The sequence below is a fragment of the Diaphorina citri genome, unplaced genomic scaffold (assembly GCF_000475195.1).
Source record: "Diaphorina citri unplaced genomic scaffold, Diaci psyllid genome assembly version 1.1 scaffold467, whole genome shotgun sequence".
NCBI lineage: Eukaryota > Metazoa > Arthropoda > Insecta > Hemiptera > Psyllidae > Diaphorina > Diaphorina citri.
Window position 1 is genome coordinate 123,246 of NW_007377902.1, and position 26,106 is coordinate 149,351.

At 37.8% G+C, this 26,106-nt stretch overlaps 1 protein-coding gene across 1 annotated transcript; it reads right to left on the reverse strand.

Moving 5' to 3' along the window:
• Positions 1-172: 172 nt before the first annotated feature.
• Positions 173-25,699, reverse strand: LOC103509100 (pancreatic triacylglycerol lipase-like). The gene is made up of 8 exons (XM_026823521.1): positions 25,573-25,699; positions 22,715-22,855; positions 10,388-10,659; positions 9,159-9,399; positions 8,664-8,894; positions 2,567-2,749; positions 1,988-2,105; positions 173-281 (listed from the first exon to the last, which is right to left on the reverse strand). The coding sequence occupies exons 1-8, from the start codon at positions 25,697-25,699 to the stop codon at positions 173-175; spliced, it is 1,422 nt and encodes a 473-aa protein (XP_026679322.1).
• Between the last annotated feature and the right edge of the window lie 407 nt (positions 25,700-26,106).

The window sequence follows — 26,106 nt, forward strand, 5'->3', positions numbered from 1 at the left end:
GAGCCCTTAATTATCTTCTTTCCCTTAATTATCTTAATTCTAATTTCCCTGAACTATCTCTCTATTTCCCTTGATTCATAACTTTCTATTTTCCTTATTCTCTCCTTTCTCTAGAAAGGTCTCATATCTTTCTACAGGTATTTATTATTATTTTTTATTTATTTTTTTGTCATTATTTTACAAGAAACTGTTTCTTACCTTTTTCCTTCCACAACACAGCATACCGTGCTCCTTCGTTGGCTTCAGCATATGCTGAGGAGATTACAGCCAGGCCATCCACTCTGAAAACAACAGACGAGAGTTTAAAATGGATTTAGCCAATCCCAAAATTATACTAAGATTTCACCAATATTTTTTCAGTCCCTAACAGGCCTGTTGAGCTAACAGCCTGTCAAGTTCGATTTGATTTACATAGGCTAAACAGTAAAGTTCAAAGGCTGTAAGGGGCTAAAAAAAGGAGGGTAAAACCCACCATAAGTATTAAATTTTTATGCCCTTCTTGCAATTCAAACCCCTCCGACCCTAAGGCCAGCCACTCACTAGACCATGTCAGGTACACCTATTCGGGCCTGTCAGATCTACCTGATTGTGGTTGATAGTGAGTGGTTGGCCTAACATTTTAGATCGTAGATATTCGTATAACCCTAACCCACCTGTTAGGGCTGTTTGCTCCTACACCTAGGCCTCAGAGTGCTCTTTTTAGTCCGTCCTTCCTTTATTATTACTAATAATAAAAGGTATAGGGGACGGACTATTGTATTCGCTTCGGTGTCGTCTGTCTTCCCTGGCGAAAAGAAAAAAAATCACTTATGTGGGGGACATGCTTTATCACTTTACCATTATAGGGCTAATAACATGGCAGCTGTTTGATTAGGCATATAAACACACATGTTTACACGTTACTGTGACACGAAAAGGTTAATTTATCAATTCAATTTATCTAGTAGGATTTAGTTTATCTTGATATTTACCTACACACATTGAAATTACATGCTCACTTAATAAAAAAAAATAATAATAAAATAAACACTCTTATTTTCACATTTCAGATTATTCAAATCGTTAAAAACTCATTTCCCACAAAAACTCTTAATGCTTGTGAAGTTATGTATTTTGTTATTGAATACACTCGGTTATAATAATATAATTTATAAAATGATGGTAATTTTGCACGTTTATGATAATTTTTCAATTTACATTTTCTACATACTTGGGAAACACTAATTTATGGAAAATAAAAATATTAAGTACATACCGAAGTTTTTTTTTAATGCTCTTTTCATAAGAAAGATTTCTCTTTGCCAGGACAAAAATTAAACTTTCGATGCACAGCTTATTTACAGGAAAAAAATTGTAGCTAGGTATCTATAAGATGATAACATAATATTTATAAAATAAACTTTACTTGAGAAAAAAATTGTATTAAAAAAATTTCATCCTAACTTCACTTTGTACATAGGGATTGGAAAATAGGAAAAATGTAAAATCTCATTCTGATACTCGAATAAAAAACTAGGGTGCGATAGTGTGCAATGGAAAAAGGGATATCTTTTTATTTTGAAAGGGATGAGACAAGGAGGGGAGGGGGTGAATGAAAATTTAAGTTCTTATTCTATACGTAGAGAGAAGGGGAGAGAAAAGTTATTGAGGGTTGAACTTTTACGTTCAGATATAATATTTCCATAGTATACAGAACCAATAAGAAGTCCATAAAAAATGGATAGGTAAATCCTCAAAGTTTGAAGCTAAATTAGATAGAAATTGCCAACCTAGCTTAGTTGGTAGTGCGTCTGCCTTGTAAGCGCTAGGCCGTCGGTTCGATTCCCGCCCGGGGCGGATTTTATGCTGATGGTATGTATAATGTTCGTTCTCGGAACGGCTGGCTTTCTCCTATCCTGTCTTCCTTCTCTCTTCGATTTCGGGACGATAAAACCATAGCAGTTACAGTTCCCTATGTCAAACCTCTTAAAAAAAGTTAGAAATCAGCCTAAGGTCAGAAATGGATAAATTACCACAATACGGAGCTGTATCTCTGGTTACAAGATAGAGGGCGCCACGAGCTTTCGATTCTTCGGATCCATAACCCATCATCCCACAGGAACCATCTGAAATCAATATCAATCATAGTCATGATTAGTAAAAAAAAAAAAAAAACATTGCGATGATTGATGAAGCACCTCAAATTGGACCTAAATGAATTTGAAATTTGAGAGAGTGAGGAGTGGATATTGGGCACCTAATGAATACCTACCTAGGTCATCCCTAATAAACTAACAAATCCAGGGCTTACTAATAGCCGGGGCCACTTCAAGGCACATTCTTTTACATCCATGTCTATCCAAAAAAGGAAACGTTCAAAAAATTTCCGCCGTGGCCGGGATTCGAACCCATCACCTCCAGGTTGAGAGTCAATGCTCAGCCACAGAGGTGGGCATTCTCTGTATGTCTCATACCTGGACGGAAACGTTCAAAAAATTTTCGCCCTGGCCGGGATTCGAACCCATCACCTCCAGGTTGAGAGTCAATGCTCAGCCACAGAGGTGGGCATTCTCTGTATGTCTCATACCTGGACTATTCTCCACACATCTCTGAGGGAAACACGTTCCCAGTTTGAAACTCTTCAGTCCTCCAGGACAATGGAAAGCGAAAAATTTGCAGCCGTCTTCCTGTTTGGACATTTTCAAGCTCTCGTAAAACAATTTCCAGGCTCGAATGTGATTGCACACCACACTGCTGTTCATGGTGCCTTCTGTAAAAAAGGGGAAATAAAACTTCAGAAGAGAGTAAATCGTCTCAGTTTCCAAAAGGAAAATAATAATAACAGTGCTTTTTTATACTGCTCGCACAGGACTGAAAAGTTCATTTACTCCAGCAGTAGGCTACTACTCTTATTGTGGTCAAATTATCAAATTATTTTGAGGATAACATTCCATACCCTGGGCTGAGATTGAACCCACGCCGTGGGTATTCCATACGCTCGGCTGGGATTGAAATTAAACCCACGCAGTGGGTGGGTTCAATTTCAATCGCAGCCGAGCGTATGGAATTTCATCCTCAGGCGAGCGTCTTGACCACAACACCACCAAGGCAGGATTACACCTGGAACACAATCTGGAAAAATACACCTTTACTTACCCAGATGACTGACTAGGACAGCGTTTTTCTTGTGTTCGCACCCCGGCTGATCTAATCCACCGTTGGGAGAGGTATCTACTCGTATAGAAAATGCGTTGACAATTTTTCGTGGCTATGAAAGTTCTGACATATAAAACGAAGTCGCAAGTTTGTATTTGTTATTTAGAAAACTTCCGAAAGAGATTATTATGAATTTTTCATGTTCATACATCTATAGAGTTATGTATGTACGATGTATGCAGTTCCATGTGTAAAATACATGGGTAGGCACTTGGGTAGGATGGTACGAGTATTTTTGTCAAAACACAACCCGAGAATCCCGAGATGAGATCTCTGTAGTTGTAGTTTCGTAAAAGGAAAAGTAACTTGCGATTTTCATGCAAATTTGAAAGTAAAGTGACGTAACAGGTATACATCTACAGAGAATTAATTATTCCCAACAATATTATTAGATTCATTAGGTTATCGTACGAATACATAGCTCACGTTTCAACAGCCTAAAAGATAATTAGGACCTACCGTTCAGAAGGGTGCTGGAATTTTAAACACGTAGCCTCGCAATTGTTTTAGGTGTTAATAGGTTAAACGTTGTTAAATTTTTAATTTTCTCTCTACTTTCAATTCTCTTCAGGACCCATGAAATGCTACAATAGGAAAAATTGTCGCAGCTTTCGTTAAGTTAACAAAACAAACCCCTACACCTTGGTCCTGAAGAGGCGTAAGCCGACAGTTTTGCATATTCCCATGAACGACACATTATTTTTATCAAAAAGAAAATTCCATTTTGCCTGAAAAACTTGGAGAAGCTTTCATGAAAATTGAACTTTGTCTCTTGTTTGTTTGGTCTTTGCGAGTTAGATGTTACCCCGGGAAGAAATAACCTTACACTCAAAGAGAAAGTTCTGAGCTCTCTCATGACAATAATAATAATAACAAGTTTGAATTTTTGGTGGATCTGCTAAATAGACTTCTATAGTCTATAAATCCATTGGTTACGGGATACCAGAGGGAGACACACAAAGGAGGGAAGAGAGAACGATACCTATTTTACCTATTAATATGTAAACGAACTCGTATACCTACTTGTAAACTAATAAATAATACAGCAAAGATACCCAACTATGTACATAGGTAAATAGGTATGTACCTACTATTGTACTACGAATCGATTTAAATTTTTAATAATTTTCTTCTTCCTTTTCTTAAAATAAACAAAAATGCAAATAGAAAGTATATGGAAACCTTGACAAATTTTTGTTTATATTTCGTGATGACGTGACATGTGACGTGCGTGAAGCTAGCCGTGATGTTATCAGGAAGCACGTAAACTATAGACGTGAGCACGTGAATTTCAGAGAAAACTAAATTGTATGAACGTTTCTCATATTTTTCTCAAATTAGGGAGAAAATTGTAGAGAAATCACAATCTAGGAAAACAAGAGTCAGTGGTGAGTTATGGAAGCTAAGAAACAATTTGAAAAAGAGGGAATTTAATTCTAAGTACCTACCTACACATTTTAGGGTTAATTATTATATGTAGGTAGTAAAGGGGCCGCCCGTTTAAGTGTTTGTAAATAAATAAACATAATTTAGGAATTAATGGTAGAACAGAATTTTTCTAGTACAATGTACCTTTTACCTACCAAGACATAGGTAGGTAAGACTAGCTGTAAATAAATAAGTGCAGTTTGTCATAGATCGTAAGATTGTAAATTGTACTAAATAAACAATAAATAAATAAATAGCTGTAAATTCCTAATAATTCTGAGAAAACTTGTATTTTGATTTCGGGAAACTGACTATGGAGTATGGAAGATTGACCACTGCTCCTACAGAAACTGAATGGAGGAACGGTCATTTTTGTAGTGGTCAAGTTTCCTGAGAGGAAAAATACACCTAAAAATTGAGTTTTCTCTCCTTTTTAAACAAGGTATTTGAGGCCGTTCATATTCAGGGAATCAGTATTTCCTACGAATCAAACGGTCTCGTTTTCCTTGTTTCTCTTTGGAGTTCAACAAAGGGATACAAGTAATACACGATAAGTCGAGCACATAAAACAATCACTACAGTTATATTTTCTGTCGGTTGCTTTTTATTTATGTGACAAATGCTGCACCTAAGACTAGCTGTAAATTCCTAATAATTCTGAGAAAACTTGTATTTTGATTTCGGGAAACTGACTATGGTAAATTGACCACTGCTCCATCCAACAGAAACAGAATGGAGGATTGGAGGAACGGTCATTTTTAAACAAGGTATTTGAGGCCGTTCATATTCAGGGAATCAGTATTTCCTACGAATCAAACGGTCGGTCTCGTTTTCCTTGTTTCTCTTTGGAGTTCAACAAAGGGATACAACTAATACACGATAAGTCGAGCACATAAAACAATCACTACAGTTATATTTTCTGTCGGTTGCTTTTTATTTATGTGACAAATGCTGCACCACTGGAAAAACGCCAACTTTTTATTTCGAAAACTAAAAAAAAAAAAAAAAAAATTCCTAGCTTTAAATTCTATCATGATGAAAATGTCTTCGAGAAGGCGTACTATGAAAATTTATTTCAAACTTTTGAACCCTCATTTCAGAATTTTAACTGTGGGAGCGTTATTTGGAAATGCTTTATTCCAAGTAGGAACCTAGGTACTACCTACCCATTTTGCAGTTACCATTACCACCTACGCTTCTTGAAAACATCTCAATAGTCTCCATACATATTCTCAAATGTAATTTGACACCTAGGTACCACGAGGAAAAAGTAAAAAAAACGTATATTTATGTTGGTGAATATTATAAAAAGTACCTACATTACTTAAAAGAAACTGAAAAATGTGGATAATTATAAGTAGGTAACTAGTCGTAAAGACAGGTATTGCCTGTTTCACAGACACGAAAAGTAAGTAGGGAGGAAATAAAAAAAAAAAAAAACACCCATGTGGTTTCAAAGAGTCTCACAAATCTCGAGATTAGCGAAAGAAAAGAACTTTATTTCAAGAAAAACATATAAAAATCACATAACAATTCTATTACAAGTTGAAAAAAACGATGGCGAAACACATTATTTGTTCTAAAGGAAAAAGGTAAGCACAACTGTAAAGTGCCTACTGACGAAAAATATTTCAGATCGGAAATATAAAAAGAGAAAAAAATGTACCTACTCATTTTGAAGTACCTATGAGTAAGTACATACGTATGTAGATACGGTACATATGTAGGTAAATAAGTATGAAACTATCCTGGTACCTACTCATTTTGAAGTACCTATGAGTAAGTACATACGTATGTAGATACGGTACATATGTAGGTAAATAAGTATGAAACTATCCTACCTATTCAAGCGAACGCGTCAAACGGTAAACATCTACTAATGCCTCCTTGCAACAGTCTTGAAAATACAAACTGAAAAGCTAGAGCAGAAAAAAAACACTCGTAAAAAACCTAGACGAACGAGAAAAATCTCAAGTTGGTAAAAAAAAAGGTAAGAAAAATAGAAACAATCTTCCCCATCAGGGTCTCTCAAGGGTTTTCCAGCAACTCTTATGCCGAGGATATCTATCATCTCCATCTCCTGGAGCAGAATTTCTGTGTAAATAAACATAGTTTTACACTATGCATCATGTGTAGTAGTTTTAGGTACGTATGAACGAGGGATACCCTACGTTTTACCGGACAATCCTAGGTTTAACCGCTCTCCGGACTTATCCCGTAACTTACAGTAAAAATTGAGGCTCATTTATACCCGGACCACAATCTAATTTAAACTTGGTTTGATTCTCTTAGATTTAAACAATTTGATTAGCGAATAAGTTTTAAATTGACCAATAAGATTGCTTAATTCCAGAATTTGAGTTAAGCTTTAGAGTAACCCCGTATAAACTAGTACGATAGAGTGACCCTGTATAAACTAATGACCTTAGCGAGTAGAGTAACCCCGTATAAACTAGTACGATAGAGTGACCCTGTATAAAATAATGACCTTAGCGAGTAAAAGAATTTCCCTGGCGAAAAAAAAAATCACTTATGTGGGGGACATGCTTTATCACTTTACCATTATAGGGCTAATAACATGGCAGCTGTTTGATTAGGCATATAAAAAACTCGTATACTTGTAAACTAATAAATAATAATACAGCAAAGATACCCAACTATGTACATAGGTATGTACCTATTATACTATTGTACTACGAATCGATTTAATTTTTTAATGATTTTCTTCTTCCTTTTCTTAAAATAAACAAAAATGCAAATAGAAAGTACCTATATGGAAACCTTGACAAATTTTTGTTTATATTTCGTGATGACGTGACATGTGACGTGCGTGAAGCTAGCCGTGATGTTATCAGGAATCCCTCTCTAGTTCTCCCCCCCTTTATCGAAACCCCCTCTTTCCTCATCCCTCCTTTTCTCTTCATTCTACGCTGTTTCGTCTCTTCCTCCTTCTCCATTTCGCTTCTCCTCATCCTCCCCTCGTTCGCTTTACATAGACATCAATACCGAACAGGGTAGATACATTGACGTTGTTGCTCTCATAATGTCAAGCTCTAGGGCTATAGGTAGTTCCATTATTATCAGGAGAGTATGACTGACAACGAACGTTTCTCATAATTTTCTCAAATGAGGGAGAAAATTGTAGAGAAATCACAATCTAGGAAAACAAGAGTGAGTGGTGAGTTATGGAAGCTAAGAAACAATTTGAAAAAGAGGGAATTTAATTCTAAGTACCTACACATTAGGGTTAATTATTATATGTAGGTAGTAAAGGGGCCGCCCGTTTAAGTGTGTGTAAATAAATAAACATAATTTAGGAATTAATGGTAGAACAGAATTTTTCTAGTACAATGTACCTTTTACCTACAATGTACCTACAAGACATAGGTACAATGTACCTACAAGACATAGGTAGTAAGACTAGCTGTAAATTCCTAATAATTCTGAGAAAACTTGTATGTATTTTGATTTCGGAAAACTGACTATGGAGTATGGAACATTGACCACTGCTCCTACAGAAACAGAATGGAGGATTGGAGGAACGGTCATTTTTGTAGTGGTCAAGTTTCCCGAAAGGAAAAAATATACCTAAAAATCGAGTTTTCTTTCCTTTTACCTATACCTATTTGAGGCCGTTCATATTCAGGGAATCAGTATTTCCTACGAATCAAACGGTCGGTCTCGTTTTCCTTGTTTCTCTTTGGAGTTCAACAAAGGGATACAACTAATACACGATAAGTCGAGCACATAAAACAATCACTACAGTCTTTACTCCAGCAGTAGGCTACTACTCTTATTGTGGTCAAATTATCAAATTGTATTGAGGATAAAATTCTATACCCTGGGCTGAGATTGAACCCACTCCGTGGGTATTCCACACGCTTGACTGAGATTGAAATTAAACCCACGCAGTGGGTGGGTTTAATTTCAATCGCAGTCGAGCGTATGGAATTTCATCCTCAGGCGAGCGTCTTGACCGCAACACCACCAAGGCAGGGTTACACCTGGAACACAATCTCGAAAAATACACCTTTACTTACCCAGATGACTGACTAGGACAGCGTTTTTCTTGTGTTCGCACCCCGGCTGATCTAATCCACCGTTGGGGAAGTAATCCGAATGTCCAATGGCTTCAAACAGGCCCAGTCCTTCAGACCAATGCCGGGCTCCGTCAGAATGAATGACGTCAACATAATGGGCGTCGCCAGAATTGAGAGACACGAGGGAGGTGGCCAGAAGTTGCCGAAACAGAGGGGAGGCGGGATCCAAACCTGAGAATAGAATAGAAAGAGAATATAACTTGTTTGTCCTGCTCGAATGAGACTAAAAAGTCCATTTATCCCCGTATTCGAAATAAGCTCTCATTTAATTTATGGGTTTAATAACATGACATTAAATTGTTTCTTTAAATTAAATTGATCCCCAGGGCAAGGTAATGCCTAGACCGGCATACATAAATGTCAACAGTAGACTATTAGTACTTGCCAGAGGAAGTGTTTACTATTGCAGTTTGCTCAGTTCTTCTCTTCACTTACCAGTTATTCTGCCGATTTTGAACCCCTTGTTCTGCACACCTCTGCCCGCGTATCCCGCTACATGGGCACCCAAGCTGAATCCCACAATGTGAATATCCTGAGGATCTGCACCGAATGATACCATGTCCAATATGAGGAGGGCCAGTTGTCGTCCGATGATCTGAGTGTTGGTTGCAGCCAAGGCATAGGAAGGTCCGGCAGCCCCCTTCTCCCAGTCTACTAGGATCACGTTAACATCTTCCTGGGGAGAATAAACGTTTTGAAATAATATTTTATTGCAACAAAAGGAGCTAGATTGTTACCATTTCCTATGGTTTAGTTTAGTACCTTTGCTCTATAAATGTATACCACTGGTATAGACTTATAGAGCCAAATAAGATAAAGTGCTTATTATCTCTGGAGCAAGCAAAGCTTCAAGTGCATAGAGTTTGAAAATTTGAACTTTTTTCTTAATTTTGTGACTTGACTTGGAAAAAATTCTTTCAAATAGATTTTATCTTTCAAACAAGAGAGAGCCAGGTGCTGTTCTATTTTCCTTCTAGTGCGTTTACAATTCCCTAGAGATTATAGAGCCAAATAAGATAAAGTGTTGGGAAATTTGCTTATTATCTCTGGAGCAAGCAAAGCTTCAAGTGCATAGAGTTTGAAAATTTGAACTTTTTTCTTAATTTTGTGACTTGACTTGGATTCAACCATCAACCTCCACATCCGAAGTCCACCATGATAACCACTAGACCACCATTTTTTTTTTTCTTTTTTTTTAGAGATTTGACACAGGGAACTGTAACTGCTAAGGTCTTATCGTCCCGAAATCGAAGAGATAAGGAAGAAAGGATAGGCAAAAACCAGCCGTTCCTAGAACGAAACCAAGATTTTTTTCAACTCCCCAAGGTATTGGAATTTTCGTACTCACTATGGTATTTTTTTTTTATTTTTTTTTTTTTTTTACCAGACGAGCGTCTTGACCACTACGCCACCGAGGCATGATTCACCATAACAGTAATAACAATGACTATCATAACAATAATAGCAATTACTTACCATAACAATAATAACAACAACAATAACAATGACTTACCATAGCAAATTTCCTTTCGGGGGCGTCTGCTTTGGATTCGTTCGTTTCGTCGATGTATACTGTCCCTAATGGCCGCTCCCATTTTGTTTACAATCACAGCTCGCTTATCATAATTGCTCAGCATTTGGAAGTTCTCCAGATCTGTACTCACTATTTCCAGCAGAGCCTCGACAATATTCCAAGCCCCCCGGTCCTTTCCGCTTCCTTTGAATCCGTGAGCGATGAATTTCGTCGGACGGGAAACATTGAAGTGCGACGATTTTATCGAGATCTTGTCGTCCGAATATTTCAGAAACTGCGGCTCCGTGGGGTTTTCCCGCGTGAGGAGCCAAAACTTGGTGTCAATATCTTCGGGAGACTGAGGCGTCTTCTTCCCGAAAGGAGCCACACTTCGTCGAGGAATGGAGAAGCAGCCGACCTTGTCTGCAAATTGAAAAGGATTTCAAAATCCAAATCAAAGGCTCAACAAATTAAAAAAATACATGCATTTCAAAATTACTTAAAGGAACTCCTGCACGAACAACATACCTATTTTATTAACATGTTAAAGCGCCTTATCGAAAAAAAAAATAATAATAAAGATCAAATGAATTACAAAATAGGTACACTCGATTTGAAATTGATCAAAAACAAACGGCGAATTTGAGTTTTAAACTGTAGTAGAGTCTTTTCCAGCCGTTCGCAAAAGCACCAGCACAGTAGAAAAATAGAAAGTAAAAATTAGGACCCTTTACTTAGGAGCGCAATGTACGACCAATTTCGTTGTCATAACAAACTAAGGCCAGCCACTCACCATCAGATAGACCTGACAGGTACACCTGATTAGGTATACCTGACACCTGATGAGCACACACTCCAGCAGGTAGACGTGACAGGTACGGCTGAAAAGGTCCGTACCTGATACCTGGTGAGCATACACTACCTGGTGAGCACCTGATCAGGTCTACTTGATAGTGAGTGACTGGCCTAACAATCTGCTCAGCAGTAGGTATATCGACACAACTAGCAGAGAGCGACAACCAAGAAGCTCCATTATTCGCATAGCTTGTGGTTTGGGAAGGTCATGTTCTAAATTTTGAAACGAAATAATTAGTTTTAATTATCATCCTTGATGATTGGATGACAAGGGGAATTTAGTACCCTAGTCATTCATTAGGTATTAAATATAGACATAGACACAGGTAGATGAAAGTAATTATGATAGATCTTGATTCTGTGGCAACTTTGAAGTCACTGCTAGGGGCAGAATTGAATTTAGGAACAGGTACATCTCGTTTCAGTTATTTCAGTTCTACAAATACAGATCACGCGAAGATTTTATCATGAATAGGAATGCTCATCAAAAATAGATTATTAAGTTATCAACTTGTACCAACTTTTAAATAATAGTAGGTAGGTATGTTAATTAATTAGGAATCAAAAACAAATTACACGTGGTAACCCTTTAAATTACAGGTCCAGCTAACGAAATAGAACATTTTACTGGCATAAGGGAGGAGTGAAAATTGAGAAAGTAGTTCTTTTAAGAATGGAGCTCTGGTTCACAATAACTCAAAATGAAACAAATGTTGACTTCTGTTCAAGCACAGATGAGACTACCGATCTGAAAATACCAACATGTGCTGGCCATTGGTAAAATAAAAATCTAACCTGCTCTTTTTCAGCAGTTTTCTTCTGTAACTCTTCACCACACATATCATGTTCAGCCTGTATTACATCTCTCCTAGCCAGTACTTGCTTCACTGCATCAATATACATTAGGTAATCTTTCATAGGACTTTTTAGATTAAGGCAAACAACTCCGGTAAGAGATACCTTGGTGTACTTGGAGCTTGAAGATTACTTGGACAGTGGATAGAAACTCTGACAGATTGGAATAAGCTTGAGATTACTGTAAGCTTTTAGTCTGTAATTCCCCACGCTCAGACAGTCTGAAAGAGTACCTACCTATAAATTTACTTTCTGGGGGGGACCCCAAAATGAATCTAAAAGGACCCCATTCAATCCAAATTGGGGGAAATAATGGCCGATAGTAAATATTACAATATTTTCTCTTTACCTTATTGGACGAAGGATGACAGTTTGAGCTTGACGATACAATTGTTGTGCAAAAACTCTCGAATGGTTACTTTAATTTAAATTAAATTTGATACACATATTCCACAGTTCCATACATACTTTGAGGAAGTTTTGACCCTATTGGGCCATCGGGGCCCCATACCAGCGGTCCTAAATATATCTGAGTTTTGCAGTTAATAAAAGCGCTAGGCCGCAGGTTTGATTCCCACCCGGGGCGGATTTTGTCCTGAGCGGATAATATTCGTTCTTCGAACGGCTGGCTTTCTTTTATCCTGTTTCCCTTCTCTTTTCGATTTCAGGATGATAAGACCTTAGCAGTTACAGTTCCCTCTATCAGACCTCTTGAAAAAAAAAAAAAAATTGACAGAAATTTACCTGTTGATAGTAGGCAATCTGCTGATCAGCAATTTTCAAGAGGATTTTCTTCAGGTCGTTCTTCTTCTCCAAACGCCATCGTTCCAGATCTGATCTCAAATGATTATTGGCCGTCTGTAACATGAATAATATGTAGGTAAGTACATACGTTGTACCTACTTTTACCTTTTTGTATAGCGCCGCTACAACAACAACAATAACCTGCGAACGTTGCAAATTTCAATTATTGATAATCATTGGAAGAGACAAGTCTTGACAATGATGAGATTATTGATATTGATCATGATGTTATTTGTCAAGTTTATTTAGTACACAAAAATGTGTGCTTTTCTAGTGAAAAGTTAGCCAAGTTAAAAGAAGAAACTGGAAGAGATGTGTGTTTGTCCAAGTTCGATTTAAATTATTTCAGGTGCTCATCTAACACTTATTATTTAAGTCACAACTTGGTGATGTCAAATCACACTAAAGTGATAAGTGATAAGAGAAAAAATTAAAGTACACCAGGTACCTACTTACTAGAAGTGGAGTATAACAATAGTAGGTAATATTCTCTAGTCGTCTTATGTAATGGGCTGATTAGTCTGTATTGAGTAGGCTCTGTTGTGATTACCTGCAACGACTAGATGGATAATAATTATCATTCCCTTAGGTACACCTGTATACTGGGATACTTAGCTGTATAATATGGAAGTAGTTAATATTATAAGTACCTACATAAGTAGGCAGGTTATACATACACGGTACCTCTAATATAAGTAAATAACTGCGTAAGATCAAGTAATTAGGTATTTGGGAGCACGGTATTGATTTTTTTTGATCCACTCCATATAATCATTCCGCTGATTTTCTAGAAGGCCTATTTTTATAATTAGTGCCGTCTGCACCTTCAAGACAAGCAACTGAACTGTCCGACACAGAATTTTGCCATTTTCCAAATCAATGGAATTAAATGGCACCCACGATCTATGCATAACGTGGCTACAATATGTCGCGATGTTTCTAAAACGCGCATTTCTTAGGACAGAATGAAACCTACCTGTAATTTTTCATCACAAATCTCATTATTGATATTTTTTGATCCACTCCATATAATCATTCAGCTGATTTTCTAGAAGGCCTATTTTTATAATTAGTGCCGTCTGCACCTTCAAGACAAGCAACTGAACTGTCCGACACGGAATTTTGCAATTTTCCAAATCAATGGAATTAAATGGCACCCACGATCTATGCATCACGTGGCTACAATATGTCGCGATGTTTCTAAAACGCGCATTTCTTAGGACAGAATGAAACCTACCTGTAATTTTTCATCACAAATCTCCAGCTGAGATGTTAGCTTAGGTATGGCTGTGCTGAGCTTTTCCAGTCTGTCTTCACTTGTTGATTTCCACAGGGAATAGCTGTTAGTACTAGAAGTGGCTGTCGAACTTGTAGGCGATGAGGAGTCACTATCTTTGTTGGTTAACTGTTGATAACAGAATAGAAGAGGGTAAAATGTACCTATTGGTTTTAAGCCAGAGACACAATCTACGAAATAGGACTCACTAAGAACTTAAGTAATGCTTCACAGTCTTGTCTAGCAAAAATTAAGGCCAGCCTCAGACCGCCTGAGCGTGAGTGACGGAAAAATATCAGACCGTCAGACACATACATTCCGACTCGAGGAGTCACTATCTTTGTTGGTTAACTGTTGATAACAGAATAGAAGAGGGTAAAATACTATATGTACCTATTGGTTTTAAGCCAGAGACACAATCTACGAAATAGAACTCACTAGGAACTTGAGTAATGCTTCGCAATCTTTGTCTAGCAAAAATTAAGGCCAGCCTCAGACCGCCTGAGCGTGAGTGACGGAAAAATATCAGACCGTCAGACACATACATTCCGACTGTCTGACAGAATGTCTGAATATGAATATTATGAATACCTGGCATAAGGGAGGAGTGAAAATTGAGAAAGTAGTTCTTTTAAGAATGGAGCTCTGGTTCACAAGAACTCAAAATGAAACAAATGTTGACTTCTGTGCAAGCACAGATGAGACTACCGATCTGAAAATACCAACATGTGCTGGCCATTGGTAAAATAAAAATCTAACCTGCTCTTTTTCAGCAGTTTTCTTCTGTAACTCTTCACCACACATATCATGTTCAGCCTGTATTACATCTCTCCTAGCCAGTACTTGCTTCACTGCATCAATATACATTAGGTAATCTTTCATAGGATGGGAATTGTGTTCGTGGAAGGGCTCAATCAGGAGATTCTTATGTAGAGATGCTGTGGTGTCGACCGCTTTGGAAACCTGCAAACATTTATCACATTAGATACCTATTTGTAATTGGTTTCCTAAGATGTTCATACTGTCAGTCACAAACGCGCTACCAACCAACCTAACTATGTAGTCAATTTCTCAAATAAATGAGGATAAAATTTCATCCCTCGGCTGGGATTAAACCCGCGCCCTTCTTTTTACCAGACGAGCGTCTTGACCACTATGCCACCGAGGCAGGATTTATTTATTTATTTTTTTAATACGAATTGATTGATTTAATCATAACAATAATAGGAATGACTTATCATAACAACAATAACAATGACTTACCATAGCAAATTTCCTTTCGGGGGCGTCTGCTTTGGATTCGTTCGTTTCGTCGATGTATACTGTCCCTAATGGCCGCTCCCATTTTGTTTACAATCACAGCTCGCTTATCATAATTGCTCAGCATTTGGAAGTTCTCCAGATCTGTTCAGAGGGAAACCAGGAAAAAAGGGATCAGTTTTAAGTTTTTGCAAAGATGGTGGTCCCTTTTGTGTTGACCTAAATGAGATTAATATAAGTCGGTCGGCGTGGCGCGCTAACTTTCCAAGGTTGAATGTGAGAATTTCGAATGTGATTTAAAAAAAATTAAAAATTACATCAGGAGAGATAGGAAGGGAAAAAGATAAACGGGGAACAGACCAATGGAATTTAGAGAAAATACGTACTAGATAAGAACAATCTTAGATAGGTTTTACCTTCGAATCCCAATAAAACCATGACGAGTAGTCTGATCAGCATAAATCCACACTCAAAAATAAAATTCAAAGTCAAGCGAAATTTTCCAATATTTAGTTGGTAAATGGTAGGTACCCACTAATCCGCTAATCTAAATGTACGAGAAGAGCTAATCTAATCCAAAAGAAATATCAGGGAACAAAAAACTACTGATTTAAACTCAATATGAATCACCACAGGAGAAAAGACCTTCGACTTACACAACAGAATTTGGTTACCAATGTTACCATGACTTGTGTTAATGGCTTATGAGCTTTCTTTCTATTGAAGTTAAAGTGAGGAACCATGGCCAATTGGTTGGGTGTTGAAGGTTACTGAAACCTGTGATCACCGAATCGTATACCAATAAATAGGGTGTTCCCTAAAGTAAAGTGAAATTTCCTAGTTAGTTAGATGATAGACTGGTATGTACTATGTAGGTAAAATACTCGGCATACCTTGGGCCTACCCTGTTATCCGTTTCACGCTATGTAGCTTAACCTATGTGTGACTATGTCCCCGTTAAATTTAGAGAGGGCAAGGACAACAGAAAGAAGGAAGAAGAGAGTAACTGGGAGGATAAGAGAAAAAAATAATGTTTTCGTAATAGGTCTTTATCTGATGAGTCTAGGTACTGTTTGATAAGTTATCATTTTATCAAACAGTAACCTAGACTTTTTTCCCAAGGGCAAATCTAGACCAGGGGGTTTCCAACTTCCAAGTGTATGCGGGCCACATGCTACATTGGCAGGTACTTCGCGGGCCAAATACACAAGGGAGCAGGCCCGTATCTTTTCTAGAGGGGATGGGGGTGGATGCTCCATTTTCGGAGTCCAGTCCATAATAAAAGAGCAAAAATCAAGCCCGATGGGACCCACCCTGAGAGCTTCGCGGGCAACAAAAATGGTGTGGCCCGCGGGCCGCTAGTTGGAAATCCCTGATCTAGACAGAAAACTGTTTAGACTGCGGGAGTAAAGGGACTTTTCAGTCCTATTCGGGCAGGATAAACAAGTTATATTCTATATATTGATAGATTCTGACGTAACTTTGTGAAGATTCATCTTGAAAAGAAGAACACAATAACTTTTACTCTTCACAGACTGTGAAGAGGTATGTTAATTAATTAGGAATCAAAAACAAATTACACGTGGTAACCCTTTAAATTACAGGTCCAGCTAACGAAATAGAACATTTTACCTGATACCTAGGTATTTCAAGGTACCTATTAGCTTCACATCTCTACATCTTGAACTCATTTACCAGATTACCTTTGATTTGCATTGCCCAAGTTTAATGCAACATTACAAGTAACAAGACATCGTAAAATATAGATACCTAGTATTAATAATTATTATAGTATCCAGTACCCACTTCTAGTATAATGCTAAACAGTAATGGTATTTACGTATAGATAATATACATTGTGTAATGCTACGTTTTAATCTCTTTTGAACCATAAAAATATTTTTACGCTTACGCTTTTTAGATTAAGGCAAACAACTCCGGTAAGAGATACCTTGGTGTACTTGGAGCTTGGAGATTATTGGACAATGGATAGAAACTCTGACAGATTGGAATAAGCTTGAGATTACTGTAAGCTTTTAGTCTGTAATTCCCCACGCTCAGACAGTCTGAAAGACTCAGGGCAGTTGGAACGTGTGTGGCGAAAAAAAGGACTGGCAGAACGTCTGAGAGACCTGGGTCTGAAGCTTTTTTTTTGCCACGTTCCGACAGTCTGAAAGACCAAAGTTTATCGGACGGTCTGAGCGCCAGTGGCTGGCCTCAGGCTAAAAACAGAGTGGAACGGAGAACACAGCGGATAGAGGAAAGCGACGAATTTAAACAGCATAAAATTAGAATATTATATATATGTGCCTTGTTTATACTGCCAGCATAGGACTTTGGTCCTTTTACTCTCACAGTCAAAACGCACCGAGAGTCTCGCATAGCGCTGAGAGCATAAAGCTCTATATGCTCAGTCCACTCCACTCTATTTTTAACCTTAGTAGTGCCTTGTTTATACTGCCAGCATAGGACTTTAGTCCCTTTACTCTCGCAGTCAAAACGCACCGAGAGTCTCGCATAGCGCTGAGAGCATAAAGCTCTATATGCTCAGTCCACTCCACTCTATTTTTAACCTTAGTAATGGATCCTAATTGCCAAGCTCTCCGGAGAGAGGTTCTACTGATGTGTAAAAATGGAGATGGCTCTTGAACGATATCTGTACAAGGGGGTGCTACGAGAACGACGCGACGGTATTAAAGCGAATTGTGAAACAAATAAGAGGATTGAAGCTTGCAATGATAGATTATAGAGAAATAATAAATATACTTGTTTAAATTTTAAATAGATTATAGGTAGAAAAAATATTTAAATCGCATGAATGGTTCCGTCAATGGAATAATCCTCATTGTTATTCGAACGCACCTCGAGGGTAATGAATTAATAATACTATGTACGTACTATAGAAATAAATAGTATTTTATTATCATATCGTACGAAAAAAAAAACCTATTAGATACCTACGTATACCTATCTAATACAGTTACCTACAACAGGATATCCGAGGATCTATTTTCATTGATATCTCTACCTGTATTGGATTTTAAGGGGTTTAAAGGAGGGGATGTAACACTGGAGGTCTTACCCCGAAGAGAGAAAGAGGACAGAATAAAAATAGTTGTTCTGGGTCGGCCGTTAACGAACCTTATCTGCTTAGGATAAAGTTCGCCCCAGGCGGGAATCGAACCCGCGACCTAGCGCTTACAAGGCAGAGGCGTTTCTAAGCTAACTAGGCTGACTAGTGATGACTAGAGTTCCGATGAGAAGCTACAGTAAACACTAGGTCAGCGTACCAGGAACTGCATAATAGTTATGTTAATAGAATACATAAAATATACATGTAAAATTATTATAGTGAACACAGATGTCTTTATAAATTTATAATACACCTATGTAGTTATAGGTAGGGGACCTACTGTGCTTATAATTATAAGGCTTAACACTTATGTAGGAACTCATAGCAAAATTGAATCGAGAAATGAGCGGGTCTCTACACAGGTGGTAACTTATTGCTAGTGGATTATTAGTATTATTACAGTAGGTATGTAGTAGGAAGAGTAATCAATTTATTGCACAGTTTTGTCCTAGTTTCTGCGCGCATCGCGGGTATCGAACCTGTGCCACCGGAATGCAATTCCTCTAGTTTTTACTTTCCTTATCCTATAATAAAAGTACCTAATGTATTCTAATAAATTTTACGACAAGAGGTTGGGCTTTGAACGAAGAAGACTACATTGAATTGGTAGTGGACAAAGATATACGAGAAAAACGACCCACCTGCCATCAAGGAGAGGGTGTAACTTTTTTTCCCCGAAAAGTACCTAATGTATTCTAATAAATTTTACGACAAGAGGTTGGGCTTTGAACGAAGACTACATTGAATTGGTAGTGGACAAAGATATACGAGAAAAACGACCCACCTGCCATCAAGGAGAGGGTGTAACTTTTTTCCCCCCAAGAGGTTTGATAGGGAGAACTGTAACTGCCCGAAAGCCAAGAGGGAAGGACGACAGGATAGGAGAAAGCCAGCCGTTCCGAGAACGAAGCTTATCCGTTTACGATAAAATGAAATTTTAACTCCTTGTCTCTCGAAAAATGCCCTAATTCCGGGCAAGTCCGCTCTTTTTACATCTTTTAGAGCGAAACCCAACGAAATTGAGAAGTATCGTACATACCTACCTACGTACCCTATAGCCTATACGATTTAAATTATTTCAGGTGCTCATCTAACACTTATTATTTAAGTCACAACTTGGTGATGTCAACTCACACTAAGGTGATAAGAGAAAAAATGAAAGTACACCAGGTACCTACTTACTAGAAGTGGAGTATAACAATAGTAGGTAATATTCTAGTCGTCTTATGTAATGGGCTGATTAGTCTGTATTGAGTAGGCTCTGTTGTGATTACCTGCAAGGACTAGATGGATAATAATTATTATTCCCTTAGGTACACCTGTATACTGGGATACTTAGCTGTAGAATATGGAAGTAGTTAATATTATAAGTACATAAGTAGGCAGGTTATACATACACGGTACCTCTAATATAAGTAAATAACTGCGTAAGATCAAGTAATTAGGTATTTGGGAGCACGAAAGCACGACGACAGTACGAATAGATATGTTACATACAGGTATACAGGCAATATTAATTGTACCTAAACAATCGGTAATGGACTAAAAACAAACAAGCTCTTTACTATTATACATAGTATTCACGAAGGTAAGTGTACCCTAAAGTATATTACCCTAAGGATTTCCGGAATTCAGAATATTATTATCATTTTTTTTTATTTCTTTAACTTTACAAACATACTATACTAGCTGTTAAGGTGTGTCCACACATAGTTGGCGTCCGTCGATCGGTGTGAATCGACGTCGATCGACGGCCGTCGACTGTGTGGACAAGCCTTTGGTATAGGTATACAGGCAATATTAATTGTACCTAAACAATCGGTAATGGACTAAAAACAAACAAGCTCTTCATTATTTTAGTATTCACGAAGGTAAGTGTACCCTAAAGTATATTACCCTAAGGAGTTCCGGAATCCAGAATATTATTATCATTTTTTTATTTCTTTAACTTTACAAACATACTATACTAGCTGTTAAGGTGTGTCCACACATAGTGGGCGTCCGTCGATCGATACGTCGATCGACGGCCGTCGACTGTGTGGACAAGCCTTTGGGCATTCTCGGCCACTTAACCCCCACTTTGATATTAAAGGATGTTCTCTTATAAGCAGTAAAAAAAGGGTTCCGGAAGAAGAAAAAAACGCGCGTAAATTGCATGAAATCGTCTAATGAAGGGATAATATTCGTTCTTGGAACGGCTGGCTTTCTCCTATCCTGTCTCCATTCTCTCTTTGATTTTGGGACGATAAGACCTTAGCAGTTATAGTTCCCTCTGTCAAACCTCTTCAAAAAAAAAAAAAAAAAAAAAAAAAAAAAAAAAAAAAAAAAAAAAAAAAAGGAATTTTCGCACTCACTATTTCCAGCAGAGCCTCGACGATATTCCAAGCTCCCCGGTCCTTTCCGCTTCCTTTGAATCCGTGAGCGATGAATTTCGTCGGACGGGAAACATTGAAGTGCGACGATTTTATCGAGATCTGGGTTCCGGAAGAAGAAAAAAACGCGCATAAATTGCATGAAATCGTCTAATGGTGGGATAATATTCGTTCTTGGAACGGCTAACTTTCTACTATCCTGTCTCCATTCTCTCTTTGATTTTGGGACGATAAGACCTTAGCAGTTATAGTTCCCTCTGTCAAACATCTTCAAAATAATAATAATAATAAAAATCGTCACTCTAGAATTGTTTGTTGTTTCTAGAGTAGTGTCTCACTATACCGTCTTCTACAGCGATAGGTAATAGCATATCTAGTGGTTATGTCACTGGTCAGTCCCCTACGTTGTGCTCTCACCTCTGGTTATGAACTGGCACTGGCTACAACCAAACCGAACCAGAGACAAGGTTAAAAATACTTTCTCGCCGGACTAAAGATCTGTAAATGAGAGGAACTGATGGAACTTGCTAGTAATATTATGTAGGTAATAGGTATTTAGTACCTAATAATAACAATGAGTAAGAATAGGCCGAAAGGAGCCACACTTCGTCGAGGAATGGAGAAGCAGCCGACCTTGTCTGCAAATTGAAAAGGATTTCAAAATACAAATCAAAGGCTCAACAAATTAAAAAAAAAATACATGCATTTCGAAATTACTTAAAGGAACTCCTGCACGAACAACATACCTATTTTATTAACAAAAAAAAATAAAGGATCAATGAATTACAAAATAGGTAGGTACACTCGATTTGAAATTGATCAAAAACAAATGGCGAATTTGAGTTTTAAACTGTAGTAGAGTCTTTTACAGTCGTTCGCAAAAGCACCAGCCCAGTAGAAAAATAGAAAGTAAAAATTAGGACCCTTTGCTTAGGAGCGCAATGTAATATTGTCATAATGTATTTGACTATTGATAAAATATCCGATGATCATATTTCACCTGCATTTCTGCAATGGCCACGCTCTAATAGTCAAATGCAACCCAATCCTTGCAGTACACAGGTCTACAGTCTACAGCTAATGAGCGAAGGTACACCAACCTTCCTTCTTTTAATAATCACGACCAATTTTGTTGTCATAACAAACTAAGGCCAGCCACTCACCATCAATTAGACCTGATCAGGTATACCTTACACCTGATGAGCACACACACTATCAGGTAGACCTGACAGGTACGGCTGAAAAGGTCCGTCTGTCAGGTCTACCTGATACCTGGTGAGAGACACACACTATAAGGTAGACCTGATCAGGTTTACCTGTCAGGTCTACCTGATAGTGAGTGGCTGACCTAACTATCTGCTCAGCAGTAGGTCTATCGACACAACTAGGCAGAGAGAGACAAGCAAGAAGCTCTATTATTCGCATAGCTTGTGGTTTGGGAAGGTCATGTTCTAAATTTTGAAACGAAATAATTAGTTTTAATTATCATCCTTGATGATTGGTTTTTTTTTAAGATGTTTGATAGAGGGAGCTATAACTGCTAAGGTCTTATCGTACCGAAATAGAAGAGAGAAGGAAGACAGGATAGGAGAAAGCCAGCCGTTCCGTTATCCGTTCATTATCAACATTATCCGTTCTGGATAAAATCCGCCCCGGGTGGGAATCGAACCCGCGGTCTAGCGCTTACAAGGCAGACGCGCTACCAACCAACCTAACTATGTAGTCAATTTCTCAAATAAATGAGGATAAAATTTCATCCCTCGGCTGGGATTAAACCCGCGCCCTTCTTTTTACCAGACGAGCGTCTTGACCACTATGCCACCGAGGCAGGATTTATTTATTTATTTTTTTAATACGAATTGATTGATTTAATCATAACAATAATAGGAATGACTTATCATAACAACAATAACAATGACTTACCATAGCAAATTTCCTTTCGAGGGCGTCTGCTTTGGATTCGTTCGTTTCGCCGATGAATACTGTCCCTAATGGCCGCTCCCATTTTGTTTACAATCACAGCTCGCTTATCATAATTGCTCAGCATTTGGAAGTTCTCCAGATCTGTTCAGAGGGAAACCAGGAAAAAGGGATTAGTTTTAAGTTTTTGCAAAGATGGTGGTCCCTTTTGTGTTGACCTAAATGAGATTAATATAAGTCGGTCGGCGTGGCGCGCTAACTTTCCAAGGTTGAAGGTGAGAATTTCGAATGTGATTAAAACAAGCTGGGTCCGTCCCTCCGGGAATTTTTTAGCCCGTAGTTTATTCGATCGTGATTAAAGAAAATCAGTACTTACATGTACCTATACCTAATTTGTTTAATATTCAGTTTATTATTATTCTTGATTTGATTTTTCAATTTTACTTTCATGTAATGATTTAAAATCAAGACTAGAGCCCGTTCTCCCTTTATTCCCCTATAAGGTTCAAGTCACCCATCCATTTATTGGCCTTGCTCGGCGTAGCTTAACATAGGTGACGCTAAAACCGGTCTTAAAAGTCACAATCAGCTGAGTATTAATTACACATTGGGCTAACTGGGATTAGTTTTTCTACTGTGATATTGGCATTATAAGGAGAACCCTTTTACTTGATATCTTGAAGGTGAAGTGTGTCGTGACTTACCTGTCGTATAACAGAAGATAGTTGAGGTTCATACCCTGCCCATGTGTTGAGAACAATTGCAAACTGATGGGCTTCGCTAACATAATCTTTCCTTTCCTTGTAAAGTCTTGTTCCAATTTTCTCAAACGCGGATATTTTCTCATACAAATTGGAAATGTACTGAGAAAACTGCTCAAACTCGGAATGATGATGCCTTAAGGACATAGTGGTGTAGATATTGGTTAGGTTATAGAATGACTCTGACATTTTGTTCAATAAACCAGGCGAGTGTTTCTTGTGCATTGAGAATTCTGCTAGCTTAGCAGTGAGGAAAATGATCGCATGGGAGTTCACACTGAGGACAGGATGACTGGTAACTCGTCTTAGGAATTGATCAAGGAGTTTCATTCGACAAAGAATAAATTCCTTAGAATACCGATTGAGATGTTCAAGCAAAGAATGTTTCTCTGGTAAAGGAGGAATGATGTGACTTGGTAGGGTTTCCACCAGCTTGTTATGCAACCAAACAAAGTCATTGTAACGTCTACGAACGATACATTCCGTGTCGGGAAACTCGGGTCTGAAAAGGAATATGTAATGAAATGGCAAAAAAAGTACATCAGGAGAGGTAGGAAGGGAAAAAGATAAACGGGGAACAGACCAATGGAATTTAGAGAAAATATGTACTAGATAAGAACAATCTTAGATAGGTTTTACCTTCGAATCCCAATAAAACCATGACAAGTAGTCTGATCAGCATAAATCCACACTCAAAAATAAAATTCAAAGTCAAGCGAAAATTTCCAATATTTAGTTGGTAAATGGTATAGGTAAGTACCACTAATCCGCTAATCTAAATGTACGAGAAGGTAAGAGCTAATCTATTCCAAAATTAATATCAGGGAACAAAAAACCACTGATTTAAACTCAATATGAATCACCACAGGAGAAAAAACCTTCGACTTACACAACAGAATTTGGTTACCAATGTTACCATGACTTGTGTTAATGGCTTATGAGCTTTCTTTCTATTGAAGTTAAAGTGAAGAACCATGGCCTATTGGTTGGGTGTTGAAGGTTACTGAAACCTGTGATCACCGAATCGTATACCAATCAATAGGGTGTTCCTAAAAGTAAAGTGAAATTTCCTAGTTAGTTAGATGATGGACTGGTATGTACTATGTAGCTAAAATACACGGCATACCTTGGGCCTACCCTGTCACCCGTACCACGCTATGTAGCTTTTAACCTATGTGTGACTATGTCCCCGTTAAATTTAGAGAGGGCAAGGACAACAGAAAGTAGGAAGAGAGTAACTGAGAGGATGAGAATGGAATAGATTATACCTTGTTTATACTGCCATCATAGGACTGAAAAATCCCTTTTCTCTCGCAGTCTAAACTGTCGCATAAGAGAAAAAAAAAGTTTTTGTAATAGGTACTTGAAAATATTGTAGGTACTGCGATCTTCATCTAACAGTATACCTAGACTTTTTTCCCCCAAGGGCAAACAATACCTAGACGGAAAACTATTTAGACTTCTGAAGTAAAGGGACTTTTCAGTCCTATTCGGGCAGGATAGACAAGTTATATTCTATTCTATTCTACCTATGTTAATTGTACATAGCAAAAGACACCTTTGCGTATCCAGGTAGAGAACTAACCAACTTGCCCACTAAACAAAAACTGGACCGATTACAAATCGGGGCCAAAAATATCGAACTTTACCTGGAGGGTCATTCCTACCTACACATCAGTATGGTTACTTCAATTATAATTTATCTTGATCATCGTGATGGCTAAAAAATAACTCTTACTTTTGTATAGATTGGCATTAAAATGTTAATTAATTTAGGTATCACCTTTAGGATATATATATATATATTTTTTTTTTTTTTTTAAAGCAAATAGATAGGTATGTAGGTAATTGAATTAAAATGATAATAATGAGGTACCTTCTCTCAGTGTCCCCGTTCTTTGGGTCAATACCTATAGTTTTTTTTTTTAAGTTTAGAGCATTCTAATGGTAGGGACCACAAAATTTGTTTAAGCTTATGTATTGAATTCGACAAATTCAAACTTTACTCTCATTGTGGTCCAGGCCAAAGGAAGCCAAATCCTCGTAGACACGAAATTTTCGTATCTCTCATGACCTAATAGCTACTTTCTAAGAACTCACCAAATATCCGGTCTGCTGAACATTTCTGCGATTGGAAGAGAAGCAGAAATATACATACACATGATAAACGATACCAGGAGGATAGGAACAGAGCACAGGACTGGCGTAGATGTAACAATGGTAGCATATTAAACCATAAAAAAGAAAAAAAAATCTTCCTTTTAATTAAACAAGGTTTTAACTTACCACAGATCCTTCAAATGATAAAGATCTTGAGAAATCAGAGAGGGATGCAATTGATTGAGAGTGTGGAGATACTTCCAGCACGGCAATCTCTTTACTATCACTCATGTTGAACAATACTCAAACACACTGAGCTGCTGGCATCTAGTTAAATTCCTGAAATGGTAACAGTATGTACAGTGTTTGAAAAGTCTTTATCTTTTAAAATATCATTTTTTGAAGTAGTTGCCAAATTTTGGTCAGAGCCAGGGTCAGCTCCAGGGGGGTCAACTTCAAAAACTTAAATCAGAACCCCCTAATTGTGACACACTCGAGCTTCATTTTCTCCTATACCTACAGTGAGCCTGACTC

Excerpts from the sequence above, each read along its gene's own strand:
- LOC103509100 (XM_026823521.1), bottom strand. The coding sequence starts at position 25,699 with ATGCTACCATTGTTACATCTACGCCAGTCCTGTGCTCTGTTCCTATCC. Across the intron at positions 22,856-25,572 it reads TTCAGCAGACCGGATATTTG|ATCTGGAGAACTTCCAAATG; the intron begins GTGAGTTCTTAG and ends CCCTCTGAACAG. Across the intron at positions 8,895-9,158 it reads CAAAATCGGCAGAATAACTG|GTTTGGATCCCGCCTCCCCT; the intron begins GTAAGTGAAGAG and ends TTCTATTCTCAG.